Below are 27,260 nucleotides of genomic sequence, written 5' to 3' on the forward strand. Positions count from 1 at the left end.
GTAACATAGCACCCACCCAGCTGTATAGAAACTCCGTCATGCTAGCTAGCACGCAGTACGAAAAAGTCAGCATAACGAAAATAAACTCCACCTAAACTTGGTTCATATCTGACCCAGATGGACTGCAGGTTATAACTTCTTACCTGAAGTTCAGTTCACCTGACACTCTCGGACCAGCGGCCACTTCGGGTCTCTCCTCTTGCCTCCCTTTTCCCTCAGCCACCTGCTGGCCTCCACCACTTGCTAATGTTATTGAATCTGTGGAAGCTCCGCGATAGCCACCACACGAAGTAACGAGTAACGAGCCTATCTAAATCCCAGTAACGAGTAACGCGTTCCCGGTTTTGGCATAATAACTAGTTACCGTGCTCGTTACCACAATAATAACGTAGTTACTGTAACGCGTTACTTAATAACGCGTTAGTCCCAACACTGGATATATGTAATGGGCACATTTGATCTGTTTAAGCTACACTCGCATTAAAAGAAATTTAGCCTGGAGAGCCTCAAAATTGTAATTCGTATTTATCATTGCTGTTAGTGATTCTTTACAATCTATGAATGTAAACCTGTATAGCCACTACACAAAAAAACATAAACATCAAAAATCAGTAGTTGCACTGAAAGTAGTTGCAGCGACCAACAGGCCATCTGGAGGTTGAGCATTTAACACCTTTGCCTGGCAAACTGTCTCCAAACAATCACTGTCTGAATCGGACTGACTGCAGTCACTCTGAGACATTGGTAAAGGTTTGCAAATAACTGCCGTCTGATGTAGAAATGTAGAGAGTTTGCCAAGAAACTGCAACTACTCAGGGTCAGCCTGCACTGACGAGTACAGCTTATCTCTTTGCATTGGGGGACTGAACTGGCCATATTTCTGTATAAAAGCAAGGCTGCTGAGCTCCTGTTGATTTGCAGCTAGGAGGCCGTCACTCACAGCATGGCCAAGCTGGTGACCACCATGAGGAGGAGGTGCCAGGTAGGGCTGCTCGATTATGGCAAAAATGATAATCACGATTATTTTCACTGAAATTGAGATCTCGATTATTTTAATAATATGTATGTATTAAGTCCATAGTAACTACATTAATTCCAAAAAATTGCAATAAACTACAAAAAAATTGAAAATCATTTTTTTTTTTTTTTTTAACATATATTTCTACTTGGAGAAATTTAAGAGGTTTATCCCTCAAAACTTTAAATACAAAAAAGTTGCAAAAAAATAGTTTACAACAACAGGAAATTTATTTTGAGCGTCTTCATAGTTTTATTTTGGAGATACAGCAATTTTTATATGCTGCAGGACAAACGAAAAACAATCCTATGATGCAAATTTGCAAAGAAAACAGCATGTGCATCAAAATAAACTATTTCCAGCAGTGCAATTCGAGTTCTAAGCATCAGAGAAACTATTCAGAAAAGTCAAACCTGACTTATTAAGAACACCAGTATAGGCTTTTAAGGCCTACAAGTAAAAAACTACATTTTCCGCGAAAATGACGTCACTTCCAGTTTCGGGCAGGAAATGGCGGACATGCGTGAGTTAGCGGTGACGTCTGTTTCAATGTGGGAAGTGTTAGGAACAGCTGATCGGATCGGTAAAGCGTGTTTCTGGAGTATTATGTTTTTGTTGCTGCAAGCGCTTTTTATGCAATATTTGCAAAGCTTTATGTGGAAGGAAATCGTGACCGAGGACAAGCTGATGGCATAAGATGTAAGTACAACTCCTCTGGTTTCATATGCAAAAAAAATTATTGCGCTAGCTTACATGGTTCAGGTTCTACAGGGATTTAAAAATAGTTACACAAAACAGAGCGTGCTGCTCTGACCGGCTTTAAAGGGTTAAAAATAACAATGTATTGAATAATGACTTTAGAAAAATAATATAAAACAGTGTGCAAATACTGATAACAGTGCAAATGTTTGCAATATAAAAAATAAATGAAAAATGTAAACATCTATGTTTAGTGAACTTTGCAGTGTTGCTCTGTGGTGCAGCTACCACACCATAGCAAAGTTTACACACTATGTCTACTTGATCCACATCTGACTCCGCGAACCCATAATGTTTCCACACCACTGAAGTTTTTTGGTTTTTTTTACCTCTTTTCAACCAACGGCAGTCACTCTCCTCTCCAAATAACTTCTGCTTAGCTTTCCGAGCTTCCCTCGGGTCCTCCTAATTGTTGTGACGGGTGTTCGAAATGCAGAGAGGTGCGCTCGATTTGCCACACGGAGCAGCGCGAGAGTAAAGCATGAGGGAGGGGCTCATAATCGGCTCAGTCATTTTTAATGATCGTTGAAAGCCCAGCTCGTAATCGTGATTAAAATTTGATTAATTGAGCAGCCCTAGTGCCAGGCGTTTGTGGCTGTGTGCGGTTCTTCCACATACTACTGATCCCCCTGTTTGCTAAATCAATAAATTGCTAAATTGCCATTACGTGTCGCTTCTTGACCTTTCAGTCATCCAATCCAACAAGCCCAACCAAACAAAAGTCAACAGCAGAAAAAGCTGTTTGGCACTGAGGGGGAAGATTGAACAAGTTTTTCAAAAAAAAGGTACAAATTTCCTTATTTTCTTATGCTGAGATTATATATTTTTGGGTGTTTTCAGTCTTTAAAATAGAACAGTCTGGAGAAAACCGGAAAGCTGGAGTAAAATTGGTTCGTTCGTACAATATAATATTTATATTGTACGAACGTGATAATTATGTATATTGTAATAACGTGATATTATGTTGTTCAAACGTGAAAAAGTATATTGTACAAACATGATAGTATATTGTACAAACAGGAAAAGTATCTTGTTAGAACAATAAACCTTTCACGTTATAACGTGATACACTTGTATTTTTCTTTTGCCTGGGTGGCTGCTCTACGCTTCCGTAGATTTGTGATTTTTCACTGATTTATCACATTTAATGACCGTACTAGCAGAACCAGAACCAGATTGCATGCAGTGGCCTGTTATTTTTATGTTTTATCACCATCTTCATGGAGCAAAAGTCACTTTGAAAACGATGTGGTCCCTGTCTTTGAAGCGCCCATTTCACAGGGGGCGAGATTCAAAGTTTATTGCATACGGTTCCAGTAACTTCTCCTCCAACAGTTTTCCCCAGTGTGACTCCAACTCAGAGCAAAAATCCTCTTTGATGGTTCGATTTGACCAATCAGTGATGCATGTGCAATCACTGTTTCTGATGTGCTCCCTCCTCTTTCAGTCTGGGGTTTGATTTTTTTTTTTGCAGAATGAAGCAGCGCTCAGCACAGAGGTGTAAAGTTTCTCCTCTGAGTCAGACATGGTTGTACACAGGCAGAGAAATAGCTTTTAAAATGTGATCGTTCTTCTGTAGGTGATGCAGTTCACTGAGCTCAGCTGGGCCCGTTCTTAAAATGCAGCAGCTCCAGGCTGTGGTGCACTCTGGTGCACTGATGCTGCCGAGCCTGGAGAAACTGGTTTTTCTACCTCTTCTGTTATCGATGCGCTCTGGTGTGGTGGATGAACTATAGAACAAAACAGCAGCTTTGGGACGAAGCCTTTGCATGTCAATTCAGAGCTGTTGGCACTGAAACATCCCAGATAATGCGCACTGCTAACAGTAATACTGTAAAAACATTTTACAGAGTGTTTAACTCATTAAAGCATTAAAAAGCAGCAGCAGATGATGATTTCTGGAATAACTAGTGCTGTGCAAAAGTTTAGAGCCATCCCTTTAAATTTATCTGGGAAAATGGGAAATGGGTTTAAAGATTTTGTAAAGCTCTGAGCAGCTCTCTGTCAGCTCTGTGAGGATCTTCAGGAATCGTTCTCCAATCAAAACTCTTCTTTGGATGCTTCTACGTTTTGTTCTGTTCTCTGTCAGGATGATCTCATACTGCTTCAGAAATGCTGAGGTCCAGGCTCTGGGAGGCCCATCCATGACTGATATATAAGGTATATGTTATTATAACTGTTTGAATATTTAAAAATCATGCACATCCTTTGTTTTGACTGGGGATGGCACAGGTTTTGTAGTTTTCTGCTCTCCTCTTGTTTCCAGTGTTTGCTTTGGTCTGATGAATGAAATGTTGCATTCTCCAAGTTAAGAGTTCGCAGTCTGTCGGTGTTAACAGAAAATAGGGTAATGAAACTTTTCAGCACGACGTTTTCATGAAGTCTGAGCTCTTCGACCTCGTGGTTGGCAGTTGGAGAGGCAGATGCTGTCTGTTTACATGTTTCCTGTCACTCCTGATTAACCTGTAACACGACCGGACTGGAATACGGCTCATCATTAGCTCATCACTGATAAACACAGCTGCTCTGTCATATCAAATGCAAGCATACAAAAACCCCTTTAGCTTGATTTTCCTGGTAGGAGGAGTGTGGACCTGGCTACAGAAACCAGGTGTAACGGCCTTCATTGTTGAGCATGTGAAGCGTTTTCACTTGTTAAAATGGAAAACATACTGAACCCTGCTGTGTCACATGTTTTATGCCATCCAAACATTCACTTATTTTTAGGTTTTTAAATACTCAGAGGTCCCACTTATTCTACGTATTTGTTATTAAGTAGTTTGCAGAGGAGCACCTTATGAACCGTCTTATTAAATAATTAAGAGCGCTTATATCTGAAGCAAAATGTGGTCATTCACTGCTTTATCTTTAAACGCGGGGCTCTGGGGTCTCCAGCACACTAAGCATTTTCATTGTGCAGCTGATAGCCTTCTCTCAGCTTCCATTAAAAATTTGCATTCTCTGTAACTTCTTGGGTCAGGACGTTGGAAAGGACTTTGAGGATAGCCGTTTAATGAACTCTTTCTGTTTCTGACGAACACGCCATCGCTCTGCCAGTCAAACTGATTGTCACAGACAGTTCGTATATGGCAGAGGAGGTCAGAGATGAAGGGCAGGGGTAATTATAATACTGGAAACGGCTCCTGACATGATCGAGGAGGAAAAAACGGCAGCTGGGACACGACTGTAAAGCTTTCTGACACCAGACTAATCTATTAAACACGCTGTTCAAGAACAATTTCATATCTGTGAGCAGACGAGATTGTCTGGCAAAGTTCGTGGAGCTTTGAGTAGATTTCAGTGTCTCCCTTTAACTGACAGAGATGAGGGAGAACACTATCGTGCATTATTACGACCTCCCTGCCTATTAAAACTGTTGAAATCATTTAATAAACAACATCAGTCTTGATCCAGTTTATCGTGAGATGTTTTATACACAAGCAGTCGCTCTGTTTCTGTCAGGAACTTTCGTTTAATTGCAAACACAATTGAACACAAAATAATAAAACTTACTTTTAAATAAATGATTAATCTGCTTGTGATTACCTCATGCAATTGCTTTAAAAAAGAGAGGACTTAAATGTTATATCTTTCAGGATTTTAAACTCAAAGTATTCCTTGTCTTGCCCGGAGTTCTTCTTCGTTTTGCAAATACATAAACCAAATGTGCGGAAATTATAGGTTATATAAAGCGAATAATTTTGGATCTGCTTCCCCACCATAATTTATCTGAAATTAAAAAACCTAGGTGTGATTCACAGTCTCAGCTTTAATTTTAGGTTTAAAAACTCAAGCGCTTACAGACATTTTTATACCCAATTTCCTCTTATCGAGGACTAACATGTAGCTGGGCAAATTGTCATAATCATTGTTAAAATGCTAATTTGTAATACGCTGTGGAGAGTCTTTTGCATGCGGCTCAGTCTGACCCTTCAGTCATTTGTGATGGTTTGTCAGGATTTATTGTAGCTGTTTTTAGTCTTCGTTTGTTTGTGGGTCGAAATGCTGATAAAATCAGATTAATGAGCAACATAGTCGTACCTCAACCTTCAAAGATTTCTGGATCGACTTTGCTGATTATTTTGGGTCATTTTTGGTCTAATTCATTGTTCCTGAAAGGTTTGGTGTGAGTTAAGGCGGGCCTTGGTATTTTATTATTCTAATATACATCAGCATACAAAAGTAATGAATGAATTATTGAACCATTACTCTGTAGGGACTTATCTAAAATTTTAAAGTGAAATTTTATACATGAAATTTCGTTTTTAAAGGGATCCAATCAAACAGTCCAGCACTTTAAGAACAAAAGCATTCAGAGAATTAGTACAGCCCTTCCCCTTTAGGGTAAGGGCTGTACTAACACTTACACTAACTTGTATTAGCACTTTGTTTTTATGATGACGTTAGCCTGTTATTGTGTCACTGTCATGCTGAATTGAAAAAATAAAAAGCGTGTTGGACAGCTGTCTTCGTGCCTGTTCATATGATGTATTACTCTATGTGGTTTCTAGACATTTTTTTCCCCGAGGTGAACTTTGGGCGCTAATAATGAAGGTGAAGGTTAGCTTAGCAAACCTAGGTACTTATGTCCCCAAAGATCAGGTGTGTTGTTGGGAAGCTTGAAGATGTTTTTACTGATTTTGACATTTGTTGTGACCTTGACCTGATTTTCACTAAAATTAAATCAGCTCAAATGGTTATTGGTATCTGCCATCACACAAAATTTTAAAATTATATCTCTCAAACTATGTTTGTCTGTCCGTCTGGCTGTTAGCAGTCTAGCGTCAAACAGAACTGATTGACACGAAGCTAACATGACGACCTTCTGGGAGAAACCCATCCAACTTACCTGAAACCTCCATATTTTCAGTCTTCTCTCTGTGGTAGACTTTGCTATCTTGATAGGTTGAGAGGATCCTGTGATCAGCCACCACTACTGTTCTCTCCTGTAGAGACATCAAGAATTTTTTTTATATTTCAGATTAAGTTATTTGGCTCTCATGCCTGTTTCACTTGCACAGAGAGCCACAGTCTTGACTCTTTGCATGTTTATTTGATGAAGAAATGTAAAAGAATTGCCCAAACTTGTTTGAAATGTGCTGTTACAATACATTCAAGGCCCTGAGAAAGACGAGGTTCCATATCCTAAACCCTTTCTCCAATTTGTGTGTGAATGGCATCAAATAAAACAAATGTGCACTTGAATATGCTTCGGTCCAGAGTTCACTCCTTCCACACATCAGTGAGCATCGGGCTGACTGTGTTGCTGGCTCACTGATTATCTTTGGACCACTTTTGGTGGGTATTTCATCACTGGTCCTTGCTGTTGTCGAGATGCTCTGTCTCAGTCATTCAACCATCACAATCTGTGACTTTCTAAAGTCTCAGATCCATTTTCTTTCCATCAGTGAATCAACACCAAGAACTGACTGTTCCCCCGTTGCCCTCATGTATCCCACCCGTTGGCAGTGCCACTGTAACAAGATAATCAGTGTTATTCTCCTCACCTGTCAGTGTGTTTGGTGCTGTGGCTGACAGTTGCATGTTGTAATATTTAACTTGTTTATCTCATCTTGCTGTGTGGACATATTCACTCATGCCATCTGTTGGGTCTGTCTAGCACAGGCCCACCGCACACCATCCAGCACAAGTCTTATCAAAATCGACGCTCTAACTCTTCTTTATGTGATGACTTTTTTTCCCCACAAAACAAGAGGTGGTCTGTATACATGAATCAGAGGTCCTGGAAATTAGGTTTTGGAGATGGAAGGCGAGGTTCAGGTGCAGTTTAACACGAGTCCTCTCGCAGTTTTTCTTTGTTGGGGGACAGCTATAAAACAACTGATCATCCAGGATGGAGTGATTTATTCTTTAATCTTTTGTTTTTCTTATTATGACTTGAAATGTTGAATCGAGTGACTCATAAGAAATAGGTTTTAAAAAGTTAAAAACACCATAAAGTGACTTTAATCACTGCTTTTTTAAAACTTTGTATTCCTAGAAATATAGAGTAGTGCAGGGGTCGGCAACCCAGGGCACGCGTGCCACAGCTGGACTGGCCATCGGCCCACCGGGCATTGTGATGGTGATTTTTCCTTTTTATGGGCCGATTGTTTTTTGTTTGTTTGTTTTGTAACGGTATAAACAATGAAAGGTGGTGGACTGGCCGGATGCTGGTCGATGTGTAAAAATAACTCAGTTGTTTGGTGGTGGCTATGGCGGAGCTTCCACAGAGGCCAGCAGGTGGATGACGGAAAGGGGAGGCAGAAGGAGGAGAGAACTGAACTTCAGGTAAGAAGTTATGACCTGCAGTCTATCTGGGTCAGATTTAAACCAAGTTTAGTTTATTTTCGTTGTGCTGACTTTTTACAGTCAGTTACAATAACTCTTACTGTGTACTAGCTAGCATGACGGAGTTTCTATACAGCTGTTCGGTTGCTATGATGTTACTGATAGTGAACTTTATTTTATTCATAAGGTTAGTTAATAGAGTTGCCAACCGTCCTGTAAAAACCGGAATCTTCCCGTATTCAGAGAAAATATTACGCGTTTCGTACTGAGCTGAGAAGGAACACAGTTTGTCCCGTACTTCAGCTAGAATTAAAAAAGACACAAAGCAGGAGTTTTTTAATCATGAAACTGATCAATGATCAGCTGATCGCCTTTTCTCTCTTGTTTATTTATCGCCCACTTTGCGCCAGAAAGAGGAAACCAGCAGATGTCGCTTTAAATAACAGCAGCACGTTTAAGCTTGATCAGCTGTTGTTAGAATTTATTTAATATTAATTTCTAGTATCAGCCGATGTTTGCTGGAGCCACAGCTGTAAAGCTGCTGGTCATGATATCGGTTTGGATATGTGGTGAGCTGAACAGGTAAAGGACAAACAGGTTTACCTTTTAGGTGAAATGAATGAGTTGAAGGGAAGTTATGAACTGTTTCTGAGAGACAAATAACACCAGGATCCTTTTCTAAGTAGCTGACAGCTGGTAACTGTGCAGGGGTGGGTCTAGCAAAGTTTTGCCAGGGGGGCAGGTAGAGCATTAACAGGGAATGGGGGGCACAAAGAAATACTTTTCTTTCTTATTCTCATTTAACCCTTTAAGACCTACCATAGAACCAAGTCTGCCAGAGTTATCTTTATAGCCCAGATTTTGATAATATGTATGCATTAACTCTATAATAACTACATAAATTGCAAAAAAGTGCAATAAACTACAAAAAATAGTTGTTGTTTTTTTGTTTTTTACATATATTTCTAGTTAGAGAAATTTAAGTTTTGTTCCTCAAAACTGTAAATACATTAAGGTTGCACAAAATAGTTTCTAACAACAGGAAATTTATTTTGAGTGTCTTCATAGTTTTAGTTTTGAGATACACAAATTTTTATATACTGCTGGAAAAATGAAAATAAATAGTGCAATTTGAGTTCTAAGCATCCCAGAAACTATTCAGAAAAGTATGAAGTCAAACATGACTTTTAAAAACACCAGTACAGGCTTATAAGGCCCCGAAGGTACAAAACTACATTTTCCACGAAAATGACGTCAGTTCCAGTTTTGGCCAGGTAATGGTGGACACGCGACAGTTCGCGCTGACGTCTATTCCAACATAGGAAGTGTTATAAACAGGTGATCGGATCGGCAAAGCGTGTTTCTGGAATATTATGGTTTTGTTGCTTCAAGCGCTTTTTATGCTGTTTTTGCAAAGCTATATGTAGAAGGAAACCGTGACTTAGGACAAGTTGATGGAATAAGATGTAAGTACAAATTATTGTGCTAGCTTACGTGGTTCTGGTTCTACAGGGATTTAAAAAATAGTTACAGAAAATGGAGCGTGCCCGCTCCGACCGGTTTTAAAGGTTTAAAATGTCTAGCTTTTAATAAATAATTATCTGAATCTTACAACAAGTTTTTATCTGATGTAAAATGTATACATATACCAACAAGACAGTGTACATCACTGTCACAACAGCATTTGTTTTCATTGAAACGCTTTATGGCCTTTCCTATAATACCTGGTAGGTCCGTCTCTAGTCAAAGTGCCGGGCCAATTTTTTTTCCCAGTCCAGCCCCGGGCATGACACACAGTGAATTAATCTGAGATGGTGCATTAGAAAATAAATGACCTGGCCAGTGGTGCACATCGCAAATTAACTCGCATAGACACATTAGTTGTGCCACTTCTTAATGACGGTATCTTAGCTAACAACCCCAACTACCAGATTAAACTTGTAATTGGCTAAAAATAACTTAGCCTACCTGCAACGAGAGGGACGTTGCTTGCTGGCAGTTTTTTCAAGCAATGTTGAACGTTCCATATTCAGACACTTCAAAAGCTTCAGGAGCATCAGCACCACCTAAATACACGGATACATCCGGATACTCGAGTCAGAATTCACAATGGGTTTTTGGGACTTTCTTGTGTATGGACCAATGTTTTCTTTTCTGATCAAACCAGAAAGCTTTAATGAGCAGCTGGATTTGTGTTGCATTAACTGGCTGGACACAGAGGACATCGAAATGCAGCTGATTGAACTGAAAAGCTCGACTCTGTGGGGGTCAAAGTTTGCAGAACTACGAACGCTGGAATCCACAGCTGTGCGTGTTCATGGAGCTTTTCACCTGCTGGACATCACTACCTGACAAGTTTAACTGTCTTCAGAACATTGCAGAGGCCTTATTGACAGTATTTGGCTCTACATATCTGTGTGAGCAGATTTTCTCTCACATGAAGAGTGTCTTCAGGTCTGAACGCTGGACACTCGGAGACCTGTGTCTCTGAGTGGGAGACCAGAGATCACATTGACATGTGTGTCTCTGTATTAACAAACATGCCATATTGGCCCAGTTTACTTTTCTTATCATTGTTGTGAGGAGGCCATAAATAGCATTTGTATTTTCTGTTGTACAGTTCATTTGCTGTTATGGATAAAAAGTCTTTTTTTTGTTTCAAAATAGTTGATAACTATTCGCTGATAGCTGCCAACATCTGCGCACAAATATAATTCTATAAAGTGGTTCTATATAGTGTGTAACTGTTAATATAGAGCGTTATTAAATTTATTGCTAATGCAATCATATGGCACACTGACTTCTGAGGACATTTTAGATGGCACTCTTCTAAGGAAGCAGCTAAATTATCTGTTGTGTAGTGACAGTCAGCGTTGTCAGAATCACAGCAAAGATCGTCGCTACAGCTCAATGCTGAATGTCAGTAATGTCAGTTTTAATAAAAACTATTAACTAAAGTTTAGTTACAGATAATAAGTGCTAAACTGGCAGTTATGAAGTGTCACCTTACAGATCTGCTCATATTCAGGTCATTTGCTTCATGTTTTTACACAGATTATTTTTGTTGTTGCTGCTGTTTATGCAACTAGTTTTTAAATAGATTAGATACCCCAGTTCACCCTTCAATAACACTCGAAAGGTCCAGTTTTATTTATGTCTGTCTCCTATATCCCAACGGGGAGCTGGCTCCAAAGAAGAGAGGCCTGAAATGTTCTGCCTCCCATTCTACTTTTAAATACTTGAGGAACAACAAGTAAGCCTGCAGTCTGAGAGCAAACAGCTCTGCTCGGTTACTATGAGGTCTTCAAGGTATGATGGGGCCTGATTATTCAAGACTTCGACTTTGGAAAGGGTTTTCAACATCACTGTGAGACAGGGCGTTTATAATTTTAACATTCTTCTAAAAGTTGGGATCTTCTGACAAACCTACCTCGTATTCATTCACATGCTCCAGACTTCTTGGATAAGTTGCTACAGGTTGTGCATGCCTGTGTTTTAGCACTTAACCCCTTTGTGCTCATTAACTTGATCACTTCTATCAGCTACAGTCTTCATTAGATGCATTTCAGCATTTTGTTGAGCCACTCAGTCATTTTGTAGTCGTGCAGAAAGGAATAACAAGAGATTTCACTGTTTGGTGTTACTAAATTTGAAAACGGAGACCCATGTGACAGCTTTAGACAGTTTTATACCATCATTGTTTGGCCTTTTTCTGAAACCCTGGCTGTGTATTCAAACAGTGAAAACAGATGAGTAAGAGTCCTCTGCAAGTTTCAGCAAACTGCTTACAGCCTCAGTTTACAGCTGCAGTTTATTCGGTGGTAGGTCCTGCCTTCAGAGCTGCTCAGGTCCTCACGGTGAGCTCTTATTTCTGCCTGCATTTCTCAGACACACCTGGACGAGCTGTTGTGTGCCAAGACGAATGAGATTGGACAAGATGAAGAGCTCACAGGGTGAAATTGCCAGCTCCGGATCCCCGAGCGGCTTCGTTCAAATGTCACTCTCCCTCTGTGCTGAACTGCAGACATATTTCATGCAGTAACCTTTCAGAGGGTGAACAGTTTGGTGTCTGTCTGACTTCTTATAACTCCACCGCTGCCTCATCTTACCCATGTCATCCTTTTGTCTGCTGGACGAACTTTTATTACCTTCTCGTACCCTGGATCCAGCCAGTGTTTAAACTCGCCTTCATATCACACCATTAATTTTTCTGACGGTGCTGCCTTTCACTCTTACAGTGCCTTCACATATGCAGACAAATCAGGAAGCTAGGCTTAAAAAAATAGGCCTCTTGCACAGGTTTGTACTCTGTAACATCATTTTTCCAAAGGCATACAAAATAAATGCATTTTTAAAGGATGTGCAGGTAACGCATGAAAGACATGAAATAAGAAGATGTTGCAGTAAATTTAAGGGGGGAAAAAAAAACTTCCAACGATCAAACCAAAGACTGTGAGTAATCCTCAGTCTGTCTCACAGCTGAACAGAAGGAGAATAACAAACCTTTACAAAGAGTGTGTCATACTGGTTGAAAGGCAAAAATTTTTCCAGCAGCAGAAAGGAGATGCAGGCTGGCTTTTTGTCTCTTTCATATAAATAAATAAAGATTTACACCTCTCTGCTGGGCTTCAAACTGCCCGGTCAGTCGTAGGTTAACTGGACGTGGTCCCTGCTCAAAATTGAAGTTTTAATGAAGTCTGAGAGTTGGGTATTTCACCCCCTGGTTGCTGTTTTTGGAGCTGCCAGGCGGAACTACATCAGAGGACAGTTTGGATGTGTCGGCTGTAAAATGGCTGACAGTGTGTTTTGGGATCAGTATACTTTTAATATTCTAGTCAAAAAACCTCTTGTGTGCTCCATTAAAACTATTAAAAACACGTCAGTGAGCTGCACTGCTACCCTGAAGAGTCCTGCTGCCACAAATACTCAAGAAAGCACCAAACACGCCACTGAAAATAGTCCTAAACAAATGCACTGTTTTTGTATGTTTGATGGGTGCAACATCACCTAGCTGCCTGGTTAAAGTAAAGACCCCTTTTTTAAAGATGGTGTTGGAGGTGTGTCACCGAGTGAGGACTTGGTGATCTGCTGGTTTCATATGGGCTCAAAATGTGGTCATAAATATTTTGTACTTGTAAATCGGTTTTGTACTTGTAAATCACGATTTGTATGTGTAAAAAAGATTTGTGCGTGCATAAAAAAGATTTGTGTGTGGACTTAGCCAAAAAAACCCTGCAAGTTACAAGTACGAATTTTGACCCCATTTTTCTTCCTTTCATCTGATTGGTCAATGTCATGTCAATCACAAATGTAACAATCCAACCAGAGAACAGATGAGTTTGGCTGTCGCTTTTTTGAACTGCAGGTCTTTGAAGGGAATAAATGCCCTTTTACATGCCAACCCAGCGTTTTCCTTAATCACCACGAAGGAAAACAGTCTGTGGTTGTCCGAGTTTGGTGATTTTTGTGTCACAGGTTTACGTGTTTAATATAGGGACTTCCACAGCCTTTTCAACAGCGCTGCGGACCGCGGGGTGGGGGCGGGCAGTGTTTTGGAAATGACAGTCTTCATTACAAAGCTTTCTTCGTTATGAATTAGCATAGATGTTTTTATTTAACATTTGAAGAACTAGCAAAAAAACCAGAAACTCTTGTAGAGGACATAAAGTCAGAGATAGAAACGACAAGGAGCAGGTGCATCTAGTACAGGTAGAGCTGCTGCAAAAACCCACAGAGCCCAGCAGCCAGCGCAACAAATTCTGGATCCTTTGCTTTTAGTTAGCAGTTAGCATTAGCAGCACATCCTGCGTCCGATGTGAAAGGACTTTTATGCTGCGCACTGTGACTCACAGCAGTGGTCCCGGGTCAGCCCTAACTTTGTGTTAAACTAATCCTAAAGTAATAATAATATTTCTAACCACTGATATACCACAACTTTATCCTTTCAACAGTTAGGGGACCTAGCTGCTATCGGATATTTATATAGAGATCCTCCAGCTTCAAACTGTATTACCCTTCAAGGACCTGCAGTTCAAAAAAAGCGCCCCTCCGACAGCCAAACCCATCTGTTCTCTGATTGGATTGTTACATTTGTGATTGACATGACATTGACCAATCAGATAAAAGGAAGAAAAATAGTGTCAAAATTCGTACTTGTAACGTTCAGGGTTTTTTTTGGCTAAGTCCACACACAAATCTTTTTTACGCACGCGCAAATTATTTTTTACACACACAAATCTTTGTTACACACACACAAATTCTTTTTACACATACGAAACTGATTTACAAGGAAACTGATTTACAAGTACAAAATATTTATGACCACATTTTGAGCCCATAGTTTTACCCAACCTGAGAATATTAATCTGAGTTTGTTTGATTGGTTTCTGTTGTGAACCTTTAATCGGGCAGCTTCTGTTTGGTTGGGAGGTCATTTAAGTTCGTAGTGTCAGCCTCAATCAGTGTCGAGTGATTGTTGCCTTCAGGATTCTCGTGTGTTTGAGAGTTGCGAATTCTCAGAAGGATTTAAGACTGTGACTGAAGTCTGTTCTAATATTCATGCTGCAGAAAGCGAAGGAGACGACAATCGTCGAAGGTTCTGAAGAACTTTCAGACAGGAGCTAACCTCACAAAACAGATTTCTCACAATGGATTCAGTCGCACATTCAGCCTGCTTTGGCGAGCTTTCCAACCACCACAGTATTTAACCACAAAAATCACATAATCTTCACCAAATCAATATTTAATTATCACATATAAGGCACCTGTTTTCCACAGAATCGATCTACCAGCATAATTTTTTTTCCAGTCCACAGGTGAAAGATCATTAAGTAAAAGCTGAAATAATGAAACAAAAATAATCTTACTGGAAATGTGTCAAAGTATATTTAAATTCCCAGACTGGAAGTGCACATTATGCAGAACTGTATACATGGAATTATTGGAGTCGGTGTTAATTACTTTATACACTCCCGGGTAACTTAATCTGTAAAAACCTATTAACTTATGTTAATGAGATGAATCTGCAAAATTAAATTAGTGCTACAGTAGTACAGTACAAAAGACATTTTCCTCTAATATGCACGTTCGTTGAAAACCACAACCGATCAAAATAACCGCACACATGCAAGTAAAGGTAGGTGAACCCCAGCTTCTTTAACAGAATAATGCATAATAATACATGTTTTGTGACTGTATTAGATACACAAGCACTAATTTATCTTTTTGGTTTCACAGACAAAACTCACAGATTTTAATTGATAATTAGAAAAGTTATTTTCAGCTGGTATTTATTTACGAGAGGTCGCCACAGCGAGGAGCTCCACGTGTTTGATTTGGCAGAAAGGGAACTAACATGAAAAAGTGGAAATGTAACACATAGAGCACATACACCACAGGGTTTTCATATAAAGATGTTTTTATGATTTCCACCAATGGAAAACTGACAAGGCTGATTTAAAAAAGGAAAAGAAAAATGTTCAGTTTATTCATCCATCTTTGCAAAACTGGAGCCTTGGCAAAGGATGCGCTCTGAGCGTAATCTGGAATTTAAAAACAGCTTTTCTGAGTCGACTGCTTCTACACCTGGGGCATCCAGTTATAGGAAAACAAGGAAAGAAGCTCTGCTGCGGTTGGATCGAAGTCTGAGTGTTTTATCATTGAAGTAAAAAACTTATTCTTTTGTATTCATTTTTGGAATTTCCATTGACAAAACTGCATTATTTTACAAAATGAAGCAACTTTTGCTCCACTTGAGTATTTCCATGTCAGATATTGAGCATGCTGCTATAAATCATGCTCTAAAATATTCTCAAGACTAAAAATATTTGGCTGCTCCTCTGTCATCGAGTGTCGGAGCACTTTCTCAGCTCAGCAGAGCTTTTCAGTGAAATTAGATTTTTTTTTCCCGACTGGAGTTAAATCAGCAGCTGAAATAATTTAAAAAGTTTGTTAATGAGCTTCGGGCAGTGTTTGTTTGTTCTAAATGTGAGGCGTCTGGAGACTGTGGAGCAGCACAGAGGATGTGTTGGTGTGTGGAGAAGTTTCTTTGTGGCGCACAAAATAAAAGGAAAATCTGAAATAGGTAGGGTCCTGATCTCTTATAAATCCATTCATCATTCCTGAGTCAAATAATGCAGAAAATAAAAGACAATAAGGGAAGATGTGCGTTAGATATGCTCTATAATCTGTGTCCAACCAACCAACTAACTAATATTAAATAAGTAAATAAATGTGACATAAAATAAACCTAAAGTACAATTAGGGCTGGGCTATATCATACCGTTCGCGGTAATACCGGTATAATGTTGGGCAACGATAAGAAAATGAAATATCGTGATAGAATATGGGTAAAACGCGCATGCTCAGTGCCTTTGTTTTCATAAGCACATGGCGGAAAAAGCATGGCGGCAACGGAGAATAAGAAGGGCAAAAGCAGATCGTTGAATGAAACGGATGAACCAGAATTGGTTTGTAAAAATGCTGCAACTTCAGTGTGGAACTGGTTTAGCTTTCGTCCGTCAGATACACAACAAAGCACTATTTTTGGTAGAGCATGCTAGCGGGCCGTCGTTATTACCGTGTTTTTTGGAAAATACGGCACACTTAAAATCAATCCTTTGATTTTTCTGAAAATCGACAGTGCCCCCTTGATGGATACGAACCCGCACCGCTTGATGGATTGTCGGAGGATTATGGCTATCGTTGGCAGGAGCCTCGCAGAGTGATACGTACTGTGCTTCAACATAATATTACCGTATTGTGTGTGTATAACCTCTTTTTAAGTTTTGTGGATATTATACATGGTTATGCTGAGGATATGTCTTTTGGTTAAACTGTCAGCGAGGAATTTGCATTTGCACTGTTAAATTTTTATATAACTTTAATGCACATAAAAAACAGCTGCTGTTTAAGTGAAAATACATTGATGGTTTTCTTTTTTTGCACTAATAAAGTTGTGGAGTTGTAAAGTATTCTATCTAGTGTAATTATATTGTCAGTTATATCGTTATTGCAAATTTTCAAATGTATATCGTGATAAATATTTTTTGGTCATATCGCCCTGCTCTAAGTACAATTACAGCCATTAATATTCAATACTTTAGTATGTTTGTCTGAAAGAGGTTTCTCTTTTAAATGAGACTCAATATCATTACCTGTATAAATAAAGGTTAAATGAAAATTATGTTAAATTTAAAAAAAAAATCACAGATCGTGAAAGTGGTTTCTTCTGGCTCAGGTTGAACCATTCACTGGAGCCATTTTTTACATTAAACATAACAATGTTATTCTTATCTTTTTTATGTCTTTATTTGCTGGGTTTATTCAGAAAAGGTCTCACTTATTGCATTTTTCGTGACCTGCTGATCAGGATTGATCCTGATTCTGGTTGTCTTTGTTTTGTTACATCAGTGTTTTTTTTCACAAAAGTTTGGTGAATTCAAGTCGTTATTGAGTTGCCATTGGTCGTGCCGCTGCTGTGTGACAAACCCTCTGTTAAAAAACAGCTTATTCCGGTCACAGGCTGATATGAGGTGCTGCACAAAGGCCCAGTATCAGATTAAGAAAGCTTATTTTGAACTGGGAAACATTGTTCTACCTTTTCCTCATGTGTCAATAGAAAAAGCTTTATTAATTTCATAAACTAACTATTTATTGTGTCTGTTGTAAAATGTGAGTGTAGAGAGATCCATGTTAAATGCATCACTAAATGATGTCCACGTTTTAGTTTATTTTACAAAGTTAGATATCATGATGAACTGTTGATGCTGGAGGTGAATCCTGCAGAAACTCTGTTTATGATTAGTTTAGAATCTTGAGAAACAGAATCAGTGTATTTACAGATTTTATGTTCTGTGTTATTAAGTTCTAAAGTTCTAAGGAAGCATCATCGTGGTGTTTTTCCAAACTCAGCTCGAGCCTGCGGAGAAGCTGATGGAGTACGTGATCGCGCTGGGTAGCAGCCGCATGTCAGCATCTTTGCTCGTTCGTCACATCCTCTCAGAGATTGGCGCCTTGGCCGATCAGCTCTGGCAAGCCTTCCAGGTAAACGCCCGCTGCCTTCCCCACACCTGCTCCTCCACCTCTTCTCCTGTGTCTTTATTTTTGGCTCAGTGACAATGCTGATCCCTTTTGTTTCTTTCGTCCTCCGCTGCCCGCTGATAAACTGCAGGTTTATTTTCCCAGTCTCTGCAGCTTTGCAGCTCTTTTTTAAAAAAACCATGTTCAGATCATAAATGTGTGACTTGTGCTGACTGTTTTTTTTGTTTTGTTTTTATTGTTCTTCCCCACAGATTCTCTCTCTCTCTCATACATCTATTTTTTATTTGACCTTTTTGCTCCTCAAAGTCGCCCTTTGTACGAGGCTTCAGGCCCAAACAGTTTGCCCTTATCGACTCATTGCCACGGTCGCGTCTGAAAGACCGTAATCAATACCGCTTCCTACAGGTTTCCTGTCCACCGTATTCAAGAGTTTCTCAGTGGGTTTCTCTGACCAGGTGAGAGCTGCGTGTGACCGGCGTTGCTTCCTGTGAAAGACAGAGGCAGGTGTCATGCCTCCGGGGTCCTGCGAAATGGAAATGTGTAAAAATCAAAATTTAAAAAAAAAGGATACAGACAATTTTCCCCCTTCACTGCTCCTGCTGAGCTTCCCTCCCACTCAGCAGGGTCGGTCACGCTCACTTGAAATTTATCCATGCTGCATTTTTTTAGAGCCAAGTTAAAGAGGACAAACAGCTGAACACACTGTTCACTGGAGATATTGACAATGCAAAACAGCCTTGAGCTGCAGTGAAGCCTTTGTCTCCAGCAAACTAGCAGTAATGGGTATCTGTAAGCAAGACTCTGAAGAGGTAGTCCTTCGTAAAAGTGCGGCCCTGTTATCATCCTGTGTGCATGCACGAGGCCTGTAATTGCGAACTTGAATTAAGCAGGATGTTAAACCTGTTGCTATGACGGTGTGACATTTCCAAGCACACGGGCAGCCATCAGTGTGTCCATGGAAATGTCTCAGAGACCATCCCTCCCCACCCCACAAGCTTTTTGTTCCTCTTTTCTTTCAAGGCTAGAGAGATGGGATTGAGATTGGTATTTGCAGACGGCGGTCCCATATTTGCCTGCAGCTCTCTGTGGTTCAGCCTCTCGGGGGGAAGAGCTGTGTGGCTCCCATTATGTAAAAAACTGGAGAGCAGCATTTGAAACACACAATCATGCTCTGCTTCACAGTAAATGATGATGGCTGCCTCTGTTGAACCTTCAATTCTTCAATCACAGCCTTCAGAAGAAAACTATTTCAGCCCGCAGTCCTCAATATGCTTTAAATGCCTTCTCCTAACAAAGTATGCTATTAAAAACTAGAGATGGCACGATACCACTTTTTTATGTCCGATACCGATATCATAAATTTGGATATCTGCCGATACCAATATGAATCCGATATAGTGTTTTTTAATCAACAAAACTGTTTTTTTTAAATATCTTGCTGCATTTTGTATAAGTTCATACTCAAGTTTAAAACAACAACTACACTAAAGCTATTGCATACCTGTATGCAAAAAAAAAAAAGTTTCATAGTTCAGCAATACTGATCAATCTAATAAACTTAAACCTACACCATCCTTGTCACGGATTGCCGGGGCAAGCCGTGTGGAATGTAGAAAAGGACCCAAAGGGCAGCAGCTCTGGAGCAGGTGAGTGTTTATTTAACAAAAGAAAATACAAACAGCAATGGCATGGGTGAAGGTGAAACAGGAAAACCTAAACTGGGTAAAACTAACAAAACAAACCAGAAACGAAGATGCAGAGGTCCGGGGAAATACATACGGAGAGACGCAGGGAGACCGAGGGGAAACAACACAGACGAACCAGCAATTACTAAGACAGAAAATACAACTTAATACACTCAGAGAACACAGGGAGATTACACACAGGTGGGAAACACAGCTGGGAGTGATTAACATAACGAGACTAGGGAGGCAAACTGAAAACACTCACATAAGACGCAGACCTTCACAATAAAACAGGAACACACGGGCAGAACAGAGTAAACACTAAACAAAGGAAGAACAGAACCAAAATCGAAGAGAAAACACAAAATGCTGGGTCAAAAGGACCCAGGATCATGACAATCCTCCCTATTCTGGTATTTTAAAGAGTACTTAGCGTAAATATTAAGCAACCTAACTAATAGGGTTCCAACTCCCAGCAACAACAAAAATAAATAAATAAAAAATAGGGAACCACCCCTCACGCTCCACCTCATGATGCTTAATCGACGTAATCAACCTTAATTTGATGCAGTGTGAAAAAAAAATACACAGAAATCAATTATTTTTCAAGAAATATTAAATAGATTCAACATCTTTCTTCAACAAAATTGCAGACTGCACAGATGGTACCTTCCCAAAGGAAAAAGTACTATAGCTTACTAGGGTGTATATATATTAGACTTAATAGTCACTATATACAGTAATTGACTTCTATTCATTTTACATCAAATTAAAACTTTGGGTGTCAGATAATTATTTATTAAAAGCTAGACATTTTAAATGAGAATAAGAAAGAAAAGTATGTCTTTGTGCCCCCTTTTCCCTGTTCATGCCCTATCGGCCCCCCTGGCTAAACTTTGCTAGATCCGCCCCTGCACAGTTACCAGCGTCAGCTACGTAGAAAAAGATCCTCGAGTAGAAAGTAATATTAAATACATTCTAACAACAGCTGATCAAGCTTAAACGTGCTGCTGTTGTTCAGCCGCTGGTTTCCTCTTTCTGGTGCAAAGTGGGCCAAAAACAAACAAGAGAGACGGACTCGCGACAGAAAAGCCGATCAGCTGATCGTTAAGCAGTTTCATGATTGAAGTAGCAGCAAGAAGAGGCAGTCGCTTGTTAAGCTTAATGCAGGAATGCTTTACAAACATTCAGAGATGGACTTACACACTTGCTTTACTTCTCTCGGGGATAACTTTGTCGGAGATGAAATGCCGGGTTGCTAGCAAAGCTCCAAATGCTATCCAGACCACCGACAGGTCCCGCATGCCACAGCCGCTCTATCACGTGATGCATACTGCTCCGACGTGCTAACGTTCTGAGGTGAGTTACGGTGTGTTGCAAGTTTTGTGAGGTGCTTTCGTGATATTTAATGGATCGGATTGCATTTTTTATTTTTCTCCGATATCCGATCCAGTAATTTAGGTCAGTATCAGACCGATACGTAATATCGGATCGGCCCATCTCTATTAAAAACACATAGAATGTATTCGTGGTTTGGGGTAGAGCTGGCTGGACTCAAATTAGAGGATGTCTTTGACTCTGTAGTAGTTTTTCTGCCCCAAAATGGACCTTCAGTGAGATTGGTCCACATGAAGAAAAGAAAGTCTGCATCACCTTGCTTACATACACCATCTGTGCATTTTCCCTTTGTTTTAATAAACAAACATTTATTTTAAGCTGTAGCAGATTAAACATTACTTCAGAATAACCAATTTTGACCAAATTCCTGGTGATTTTTCCTTCCTTGTGGTCCTACTTTTGCTTCATTGCACAAAAAGCAAATGCATACATTTGCCTAAGGAAAAAAGAAAACACTGGGCCAGTTTTTTATATCAGGAAAATGTTTTAAACCCATTATTTGCACTCTGTACAGTTTTATATACAAGGGGAAACTGCTGAGTTGTCCACTTATTTAATGTAAAACCAAATGGAAAGCCTCAGGACAAAGTGAGAAGTGCTTTATGTAAGACTGCTATGTCCAAGTAGGGGATTAGTGACTATATGAGTTCAGACTGATTTTTAGAAATTTCTGCCCTTCACCCCAAGGGTGAAGTGCACAAAAAAAAACTCAAAGTAAAGGTAAATGACATTCATTGTCAGCATTCATGAGGAATTAACTTCACTTTTAACTTAAGTACCAAGCAAACTCCTCAACAACAGCGATTTCAGGTCTATTGGGCTGAAATGTAAGTAGAGTAAAACATAACCCCTTAAACATTTCACCAGAGACTTGCGGGATGTTAACTAGTGAAACAGAAACATCCAGTGAAAGTTCAGTGAAAACTGTACTATGTCATAGATAAGAAGATTGAAAAACAGTCACAGGCTCTAGTCTGATTTGTGCATGTAGGTCATTCCCCAACTGTGAGGTTCTTAAAATGCTCCAGCACCTTTAGTTTCCTGAAAATACATACAGTGTATAAATAATCTGATACACAGAAGTAGAGATCTATGTAAACTTTTGTATAACAAAGCCTAAAGGTCAACGTTCTTGGGTTTGCACTGGTTTTACACTTAGCTTTGGCTTTTTGGCTTGGGTTTGGAGTAGTTTAAGATCTAGTTTTGGTTGTGGGTAAGTTTTTCTCTTCACTTTAGGCTTGGTTTTGAACTTGTGTTTAGACAAGTTTGAGACTTGGTTTTGTTCTAGAGTTTGGGCCTTTTTGTAGACAGGTTTGTTTTGGGTTTGGACTGGTTTTAGATTTATTTTGGTTTTGGGCTGGTTTAGATCTATTATGGGTTTGGATTGGTTTTAAATCTAGTTTTGAACTTAGTTTTGGGTAGTTTAGGGATTTGATTGGTTTAAGACTTGGTTTTGATCTTGGGTTTAGGCTGGTTTTAGACTTTGTTTTGGGTTTGGACTCATTTTAGATCTAGTTTGGGCTGGTTTTAGATGTAGTTTTGGGTTTGGGCTGGTTTTGATGTAGTTTTGGGTTTGAGCTGGTTTTAGATCTAGTTTTGAGTTTGGGCTGGTTTTAGATGTAGTTTTGAGTTTGGACTGGATTTAGACTTTGTTTTAGGTTTGGGCTGGTTTTAGATCTAGTTTAACAGCAAAAATTAAGAAAAATTATGGAATAGGATAAGATAAAAAGAATAACTCACTCTAAACAATAGAATACAAATCAAAATATCAAATTCAAATTTTATTTGTCACGTACACAGTCATACACAGTACGATATGTAGTGAAATGCTTGGACAACTGCTCGTGTCCTAAAGAAAAAAAAAAAAGGAAAAGGCTATGAATAAGATAGGAAATAAATATGAAAAATTAAAAAGGGTAAATTTAACTAGGAAGGAATAAAATATAAATTAAGGTTAAAAATGAAATAACTGTACAACACAAATTAGAATGAAGGGTAAATTTAACTGGGAAAGAATAAGATAAAATATATAAATTAAAGTTGAAAATAAAATAACTGTACAACAAAATACACAATATAGAACTATATAAGAATGTATGAAGAAATATAAATAAATATATACACAATAACAGCAGCTGTACAAGTATTAACTGGAAATGAAGAATGTAGTGACCAGTGTTGTGCAATCCACATTATGTCTTGTGCAGTGCAAATATGCTTAAAGTGATTTAAGTGATGAAGTGAAAACAATGTCCAGAATGTCCAGTGTGTGTGTAAGAACTATATGTGTGGGTCAGTACTGTGTGGTGGTGTGATTGAGAAACCGTATCGCCTGCGGGAAGAAGCTCCTCCTCAGTCTCTCTGTGTTGGTCTTCAGGGAGCAGAATCGCTTTCCTGACCTCAACAGAGAGAACAGTCCGTTGCTGGGATGGCTGAGGTCCTTCACGATCTTCCTGGCCTTGGTCCAGCACCGCCTGCTGTAGATTGAGTGCAGGTCAGGGAGCTCGGAGCGGATGGTGCGCTCAGCTGATCGCACAACCCTCTGTAGAGCTCGTCTGTCCTGCATGGTGCTGTTCCCGAACCAGGTTAAGATGTTTCCCGTCAGGATGCTCTCTATGGTGCACGAGTAAAAGTTCCCGAGCACCTTGGAGGGCAGTTGGAAGTCTCTCAAGCGTCTGAGGTGGTAGAGACGCTGACGGGCCTTTTTCACCACGGTGTTGATGTGACAGGACCATGACAGGTCCTGCGTGATGTGAACTCCGAGGTATTTGAAGCTGTCCACTCTCTCCACTGGGCACTCGTTGATGACGGGGGTCTGGTAGTTCCTCTCCTGCTTAGTGCTGAAGTCCACTATCAGCTCCTTTGTCTTACTGACGTTTAGAAGGAGGTTGTTCCTCTGGCACCAGTTCTCCAGATTCCTAATCTCCTTCAGGTAGGCCGTCTCGTTGTTATCAGAGATCAGGCCCACCACGACGGTGTCGTCAGCAAACTTGATGATGGTGGTGGAGCTGGTAGTGGCCACACAGTCATATGTGTACAAAGAGTACAGCAGGGGGCTCAGAACACACCCCTGGGGGGCTCCAGTGCTGAGAGTGGTGGAGGCTGAGACATGTCCGCCCATCCTTACTGCCTGTGGTCTGCCAGTTAGGAAGTTGAAGATCCACTGACACATAGATGAGCTGAGTCCCAGATGCTCCATCTTGGTGGTGAGTGTGGAGGGAATTATGGTATTAAATGCAGAGCTGTAGTCTATGAAGAGCATTTTAACATAATTCCCCCTTCTAGTGTCCAAGTGAGTGAGTGATGTGTGGAGGAGATGAGAGATGGCATCGTCTGTGGAACGATTTGGACGGTAAGCGAACTGTAGTAGGTCCAGTGTGTCTGGTAGTGAAGAAATGATGAAGTCTCTGACCAGGCGTTCAAAGCACTTCATCACTACTGAGGTGAGGGCTACAGGGCGATAGTCATTGAGAGAAGCAGGGTGGGGTTTCTTCGGGACAGGAACAATGATGGACTCTTTGAAGCATGTGGGGATCACCGACTGAGATAAAGAGATGTTGAATATCTCAGTGAACACAGGAGCTAGCTGGTATGCGCAGTCTCTGAGGATACGACCTGGGATGCCGTCTGGTCCTGCTGCTTTCCTGGTGTTCACTCTCATAAAGGCTCTCCTTACTTCATGCTCGGAGATGACGAGCACGTTTCCGGTGCTGGCAGTATCTTCCTGTCTGCAGCCGTTAGCGCCGCTAGCACTAGCATTGTTGGAGTCCTTAGCTGCAGCCTCGAAGCGAGCATAGATGAAGATGAAGATGGCGCCGGTGAGGTCGGCTGCCGTCACGACTGTCTTTGTCTTTGTTTTTTAAGTTAGTTTTCAGCGTTTCTAAATCGGCAAAATCATCACCATTGAGTACATTAGGTATGACAGTGACACTATTGTCTCTATTGGTATACAATTTACTCACAATTCGAAGTTTTTAACTCCGGATCCGAGCTGGCCGAGTGAGATCTTGAGGGAGAACAAAGGGAAGCGGTGGCAGCCTAGAGGGAAGCGAGCCGGCGTCAGGAACAGGCTAAGAGCTCGTGCACACCGCACACCTCTGCCTAGCATCCTGCTCGCCAACGTCCAGTCACTGGAGAACAAGCTTGACGACCTCAGGGCCAGGGTAAATACAAAACTATATGCAATAGAATAAAATACTGTGTCAGAAAAAATCTAACATTTTAGATTTTGGGTCTAGAATGAATGCTTTAACATTTACTTAATTTCTATTGCAGTTTTTAGGTAAAAATAGTTTGACTACATTTTAAAGTGATATAATAGGCTTCTAAAGCCCAAAGAAAAAGTCCAAAGTGCTTCAAATCCTCTTTTAATGACTAACTTTAGTCTTTCAACTAATGAACCAATTCAACACTATACAGCATTAAAATCACTAAAACTTTCTGGCACATTCCTTAACGGCACCACACATAGCAGCTAATTTCAGCCTGAATGTTTATGTCACTAATACTGACTGCGTGATTTGGAGTGACATTAAACTACATATTACTTTGCCGGCGACCCGCTGGGACGCTACAAAGACCCTCTAAGAGCTTCTTGTTCGTCATTCGAAAACCACTGAGCTCTGCAGTTACAAGCTCGCCCCATACAGAACTGAGATCTTTCACACTCTCGGCAGGCTGAGTCAACGCCATGAACAGACCCCTGCCTCAGCTCTTTGTCAGTAGCAGCAGACCCCATGAGCAGTGTTGAGTGAAAAGTAGTTCTCAGCATGGAGGATTTCTTTTGACAGGAGAACCATCATGACAGTGGCAGAAGTGAGTGGGTGGATTTTATTTGTCTCCTTTCATTTTCAAATGTTTTGATTTTTCTTGCCAACATTAACAGGACCATCAGAGAAAGTGAACACTCCTTCATAATAGCATATCACTGGGTGACAGAAATTTATCACCAACACATTCATTTCAAAACAAAATACCCAGTGGTGTGTCTTTATTTCACCTCACGGTGCCTTTAAACCTTTAGCTTAGGTTAATTAATAATCTAATTCTAAACATACTCTGCCGCAGAAATATTACTACTAGTTTCACTACTTACCTGTAGCAGTCACATGATCCGATCATCTCGGTAAATTAACCTGTAACGATAGGCCAGCATTTACTGTGTTGCGCCAGAAGCTCGGGAGGAATGAACCAACAAAAAAAACGGCTTCCCTTCATACAGACAGACACCACCCTGTAATCAATATGCAGGTAGGTTCCTAATTAGCCCAATCACATGATACAAGGAGCGAATGCAGCGGAAAGAGAGAAAAGGTGAAGCAAGCAAGCAAACAACCAAGAGAGAGAGACACGCGCAACCCATCCGGCCACATAAGTATAAAAGTACATCCAGTTCTCAGTAGGGCTGCCACGATTAATCGGCTTGGCTGAGATTAAAGTTATAGTTTTTACACAGCTGAATAAACATCAAGCAGACAACTGATTATCAGAAGTGTGAGATGCTGGAGAATATACTCCGGTGTCCTGTTATATTTTAAATAGCAAGGAGTTTATTAAACTTCAAATCTGCAAATTTCATTAAAATTTAATAAACCATCATCTTGTCTTTATTGTTAGTTAGCACATACCTGAAACACTTAAGGCTATAAGCTAATGATAGTTATATAAGAGCAGATGCTGGTGGTGCAATAAGCTGTACGTCCAATGGGTGATGATCTGATTAGTCGACTAATCGCAAAAATAATCGGTGACTAGTCAACTATCAAAATAATCGTTTGTGGCAGCAAAGTAATATGTAGTTTAATGTCACTCCAAATCACGCAGTCAGTATTAGTGACATAAACATTCAGGCTGAAATTAGCTGCTATGTGTGGTGCCGTTAAGGAATGTGCCAGAAAGTTTTAGTCATTTTAATGCTGTATAGCAGCCCTAGTTCTCAGCTGGAGATACTACAGTTTTTTGGCTAACCTTCATCTTTAAACTAATGATTCAGATCAGATTCAGTCCCACGCGGGCTTAAAGTGACTAAAACTTTGCAACACATTCTCACTCCCAAAGTGTAATATTTT

At 40.1% G+C, this 27,260-nt stretch overlaps 1 protein-coding gene across 3 annotated transcripts in view; it reads left to right on the forward strand.

Moving 5' to 3' along the window:
• Positions 1 to 27,260, forward strand: part of mei4 (meiosis-specific, MEI4 homolog (S. cerevisiae)) — an 80,003-nt gene that overhangs the window by 7,117 nt on the left and 45,626 nt on the right. Inside the window, exons 4-5 of one of the 3 annotated variants that reach the window (XM_026142480.1) lie at positions 17,981 to 18,112; positions 18,361 to 18,791. The exons of 1 other annotated variant lie outside the window; for it this stretch is intronic. In XM_026142480.1, coding sequence (XP_025998265.1) covers positions 17,981 to 18,112; positions 18,361 to 18,495 — 267 coding nt within the window. In that variant the 3' untranslated portion in view covers positions 18,496 to 18,791. Of the gene's footprint in view, positions 1 to 17,980; positions 18,113 to 18,360; positions 18,792 to 27,260 lie in introns of those variants that run through there. One more of the 3 variants, XM_026142479.1, reaches the window with a different exon arrangement.

Source organism: Astatotilapia calliptera, chromosome 15 (genome assembly GCF_900246225.1).
Source record: "Astatotilapia calliptera chromosome 15, fAstCal1.2, whole genome shotgun sequence".
Taxonomy (NCBI): Eukaryota; Metazoa; Chordata; class Actinopteri; order Cichliformes; family Cichlidae; genus Astatotilapia; species Astatotilapia calliptera.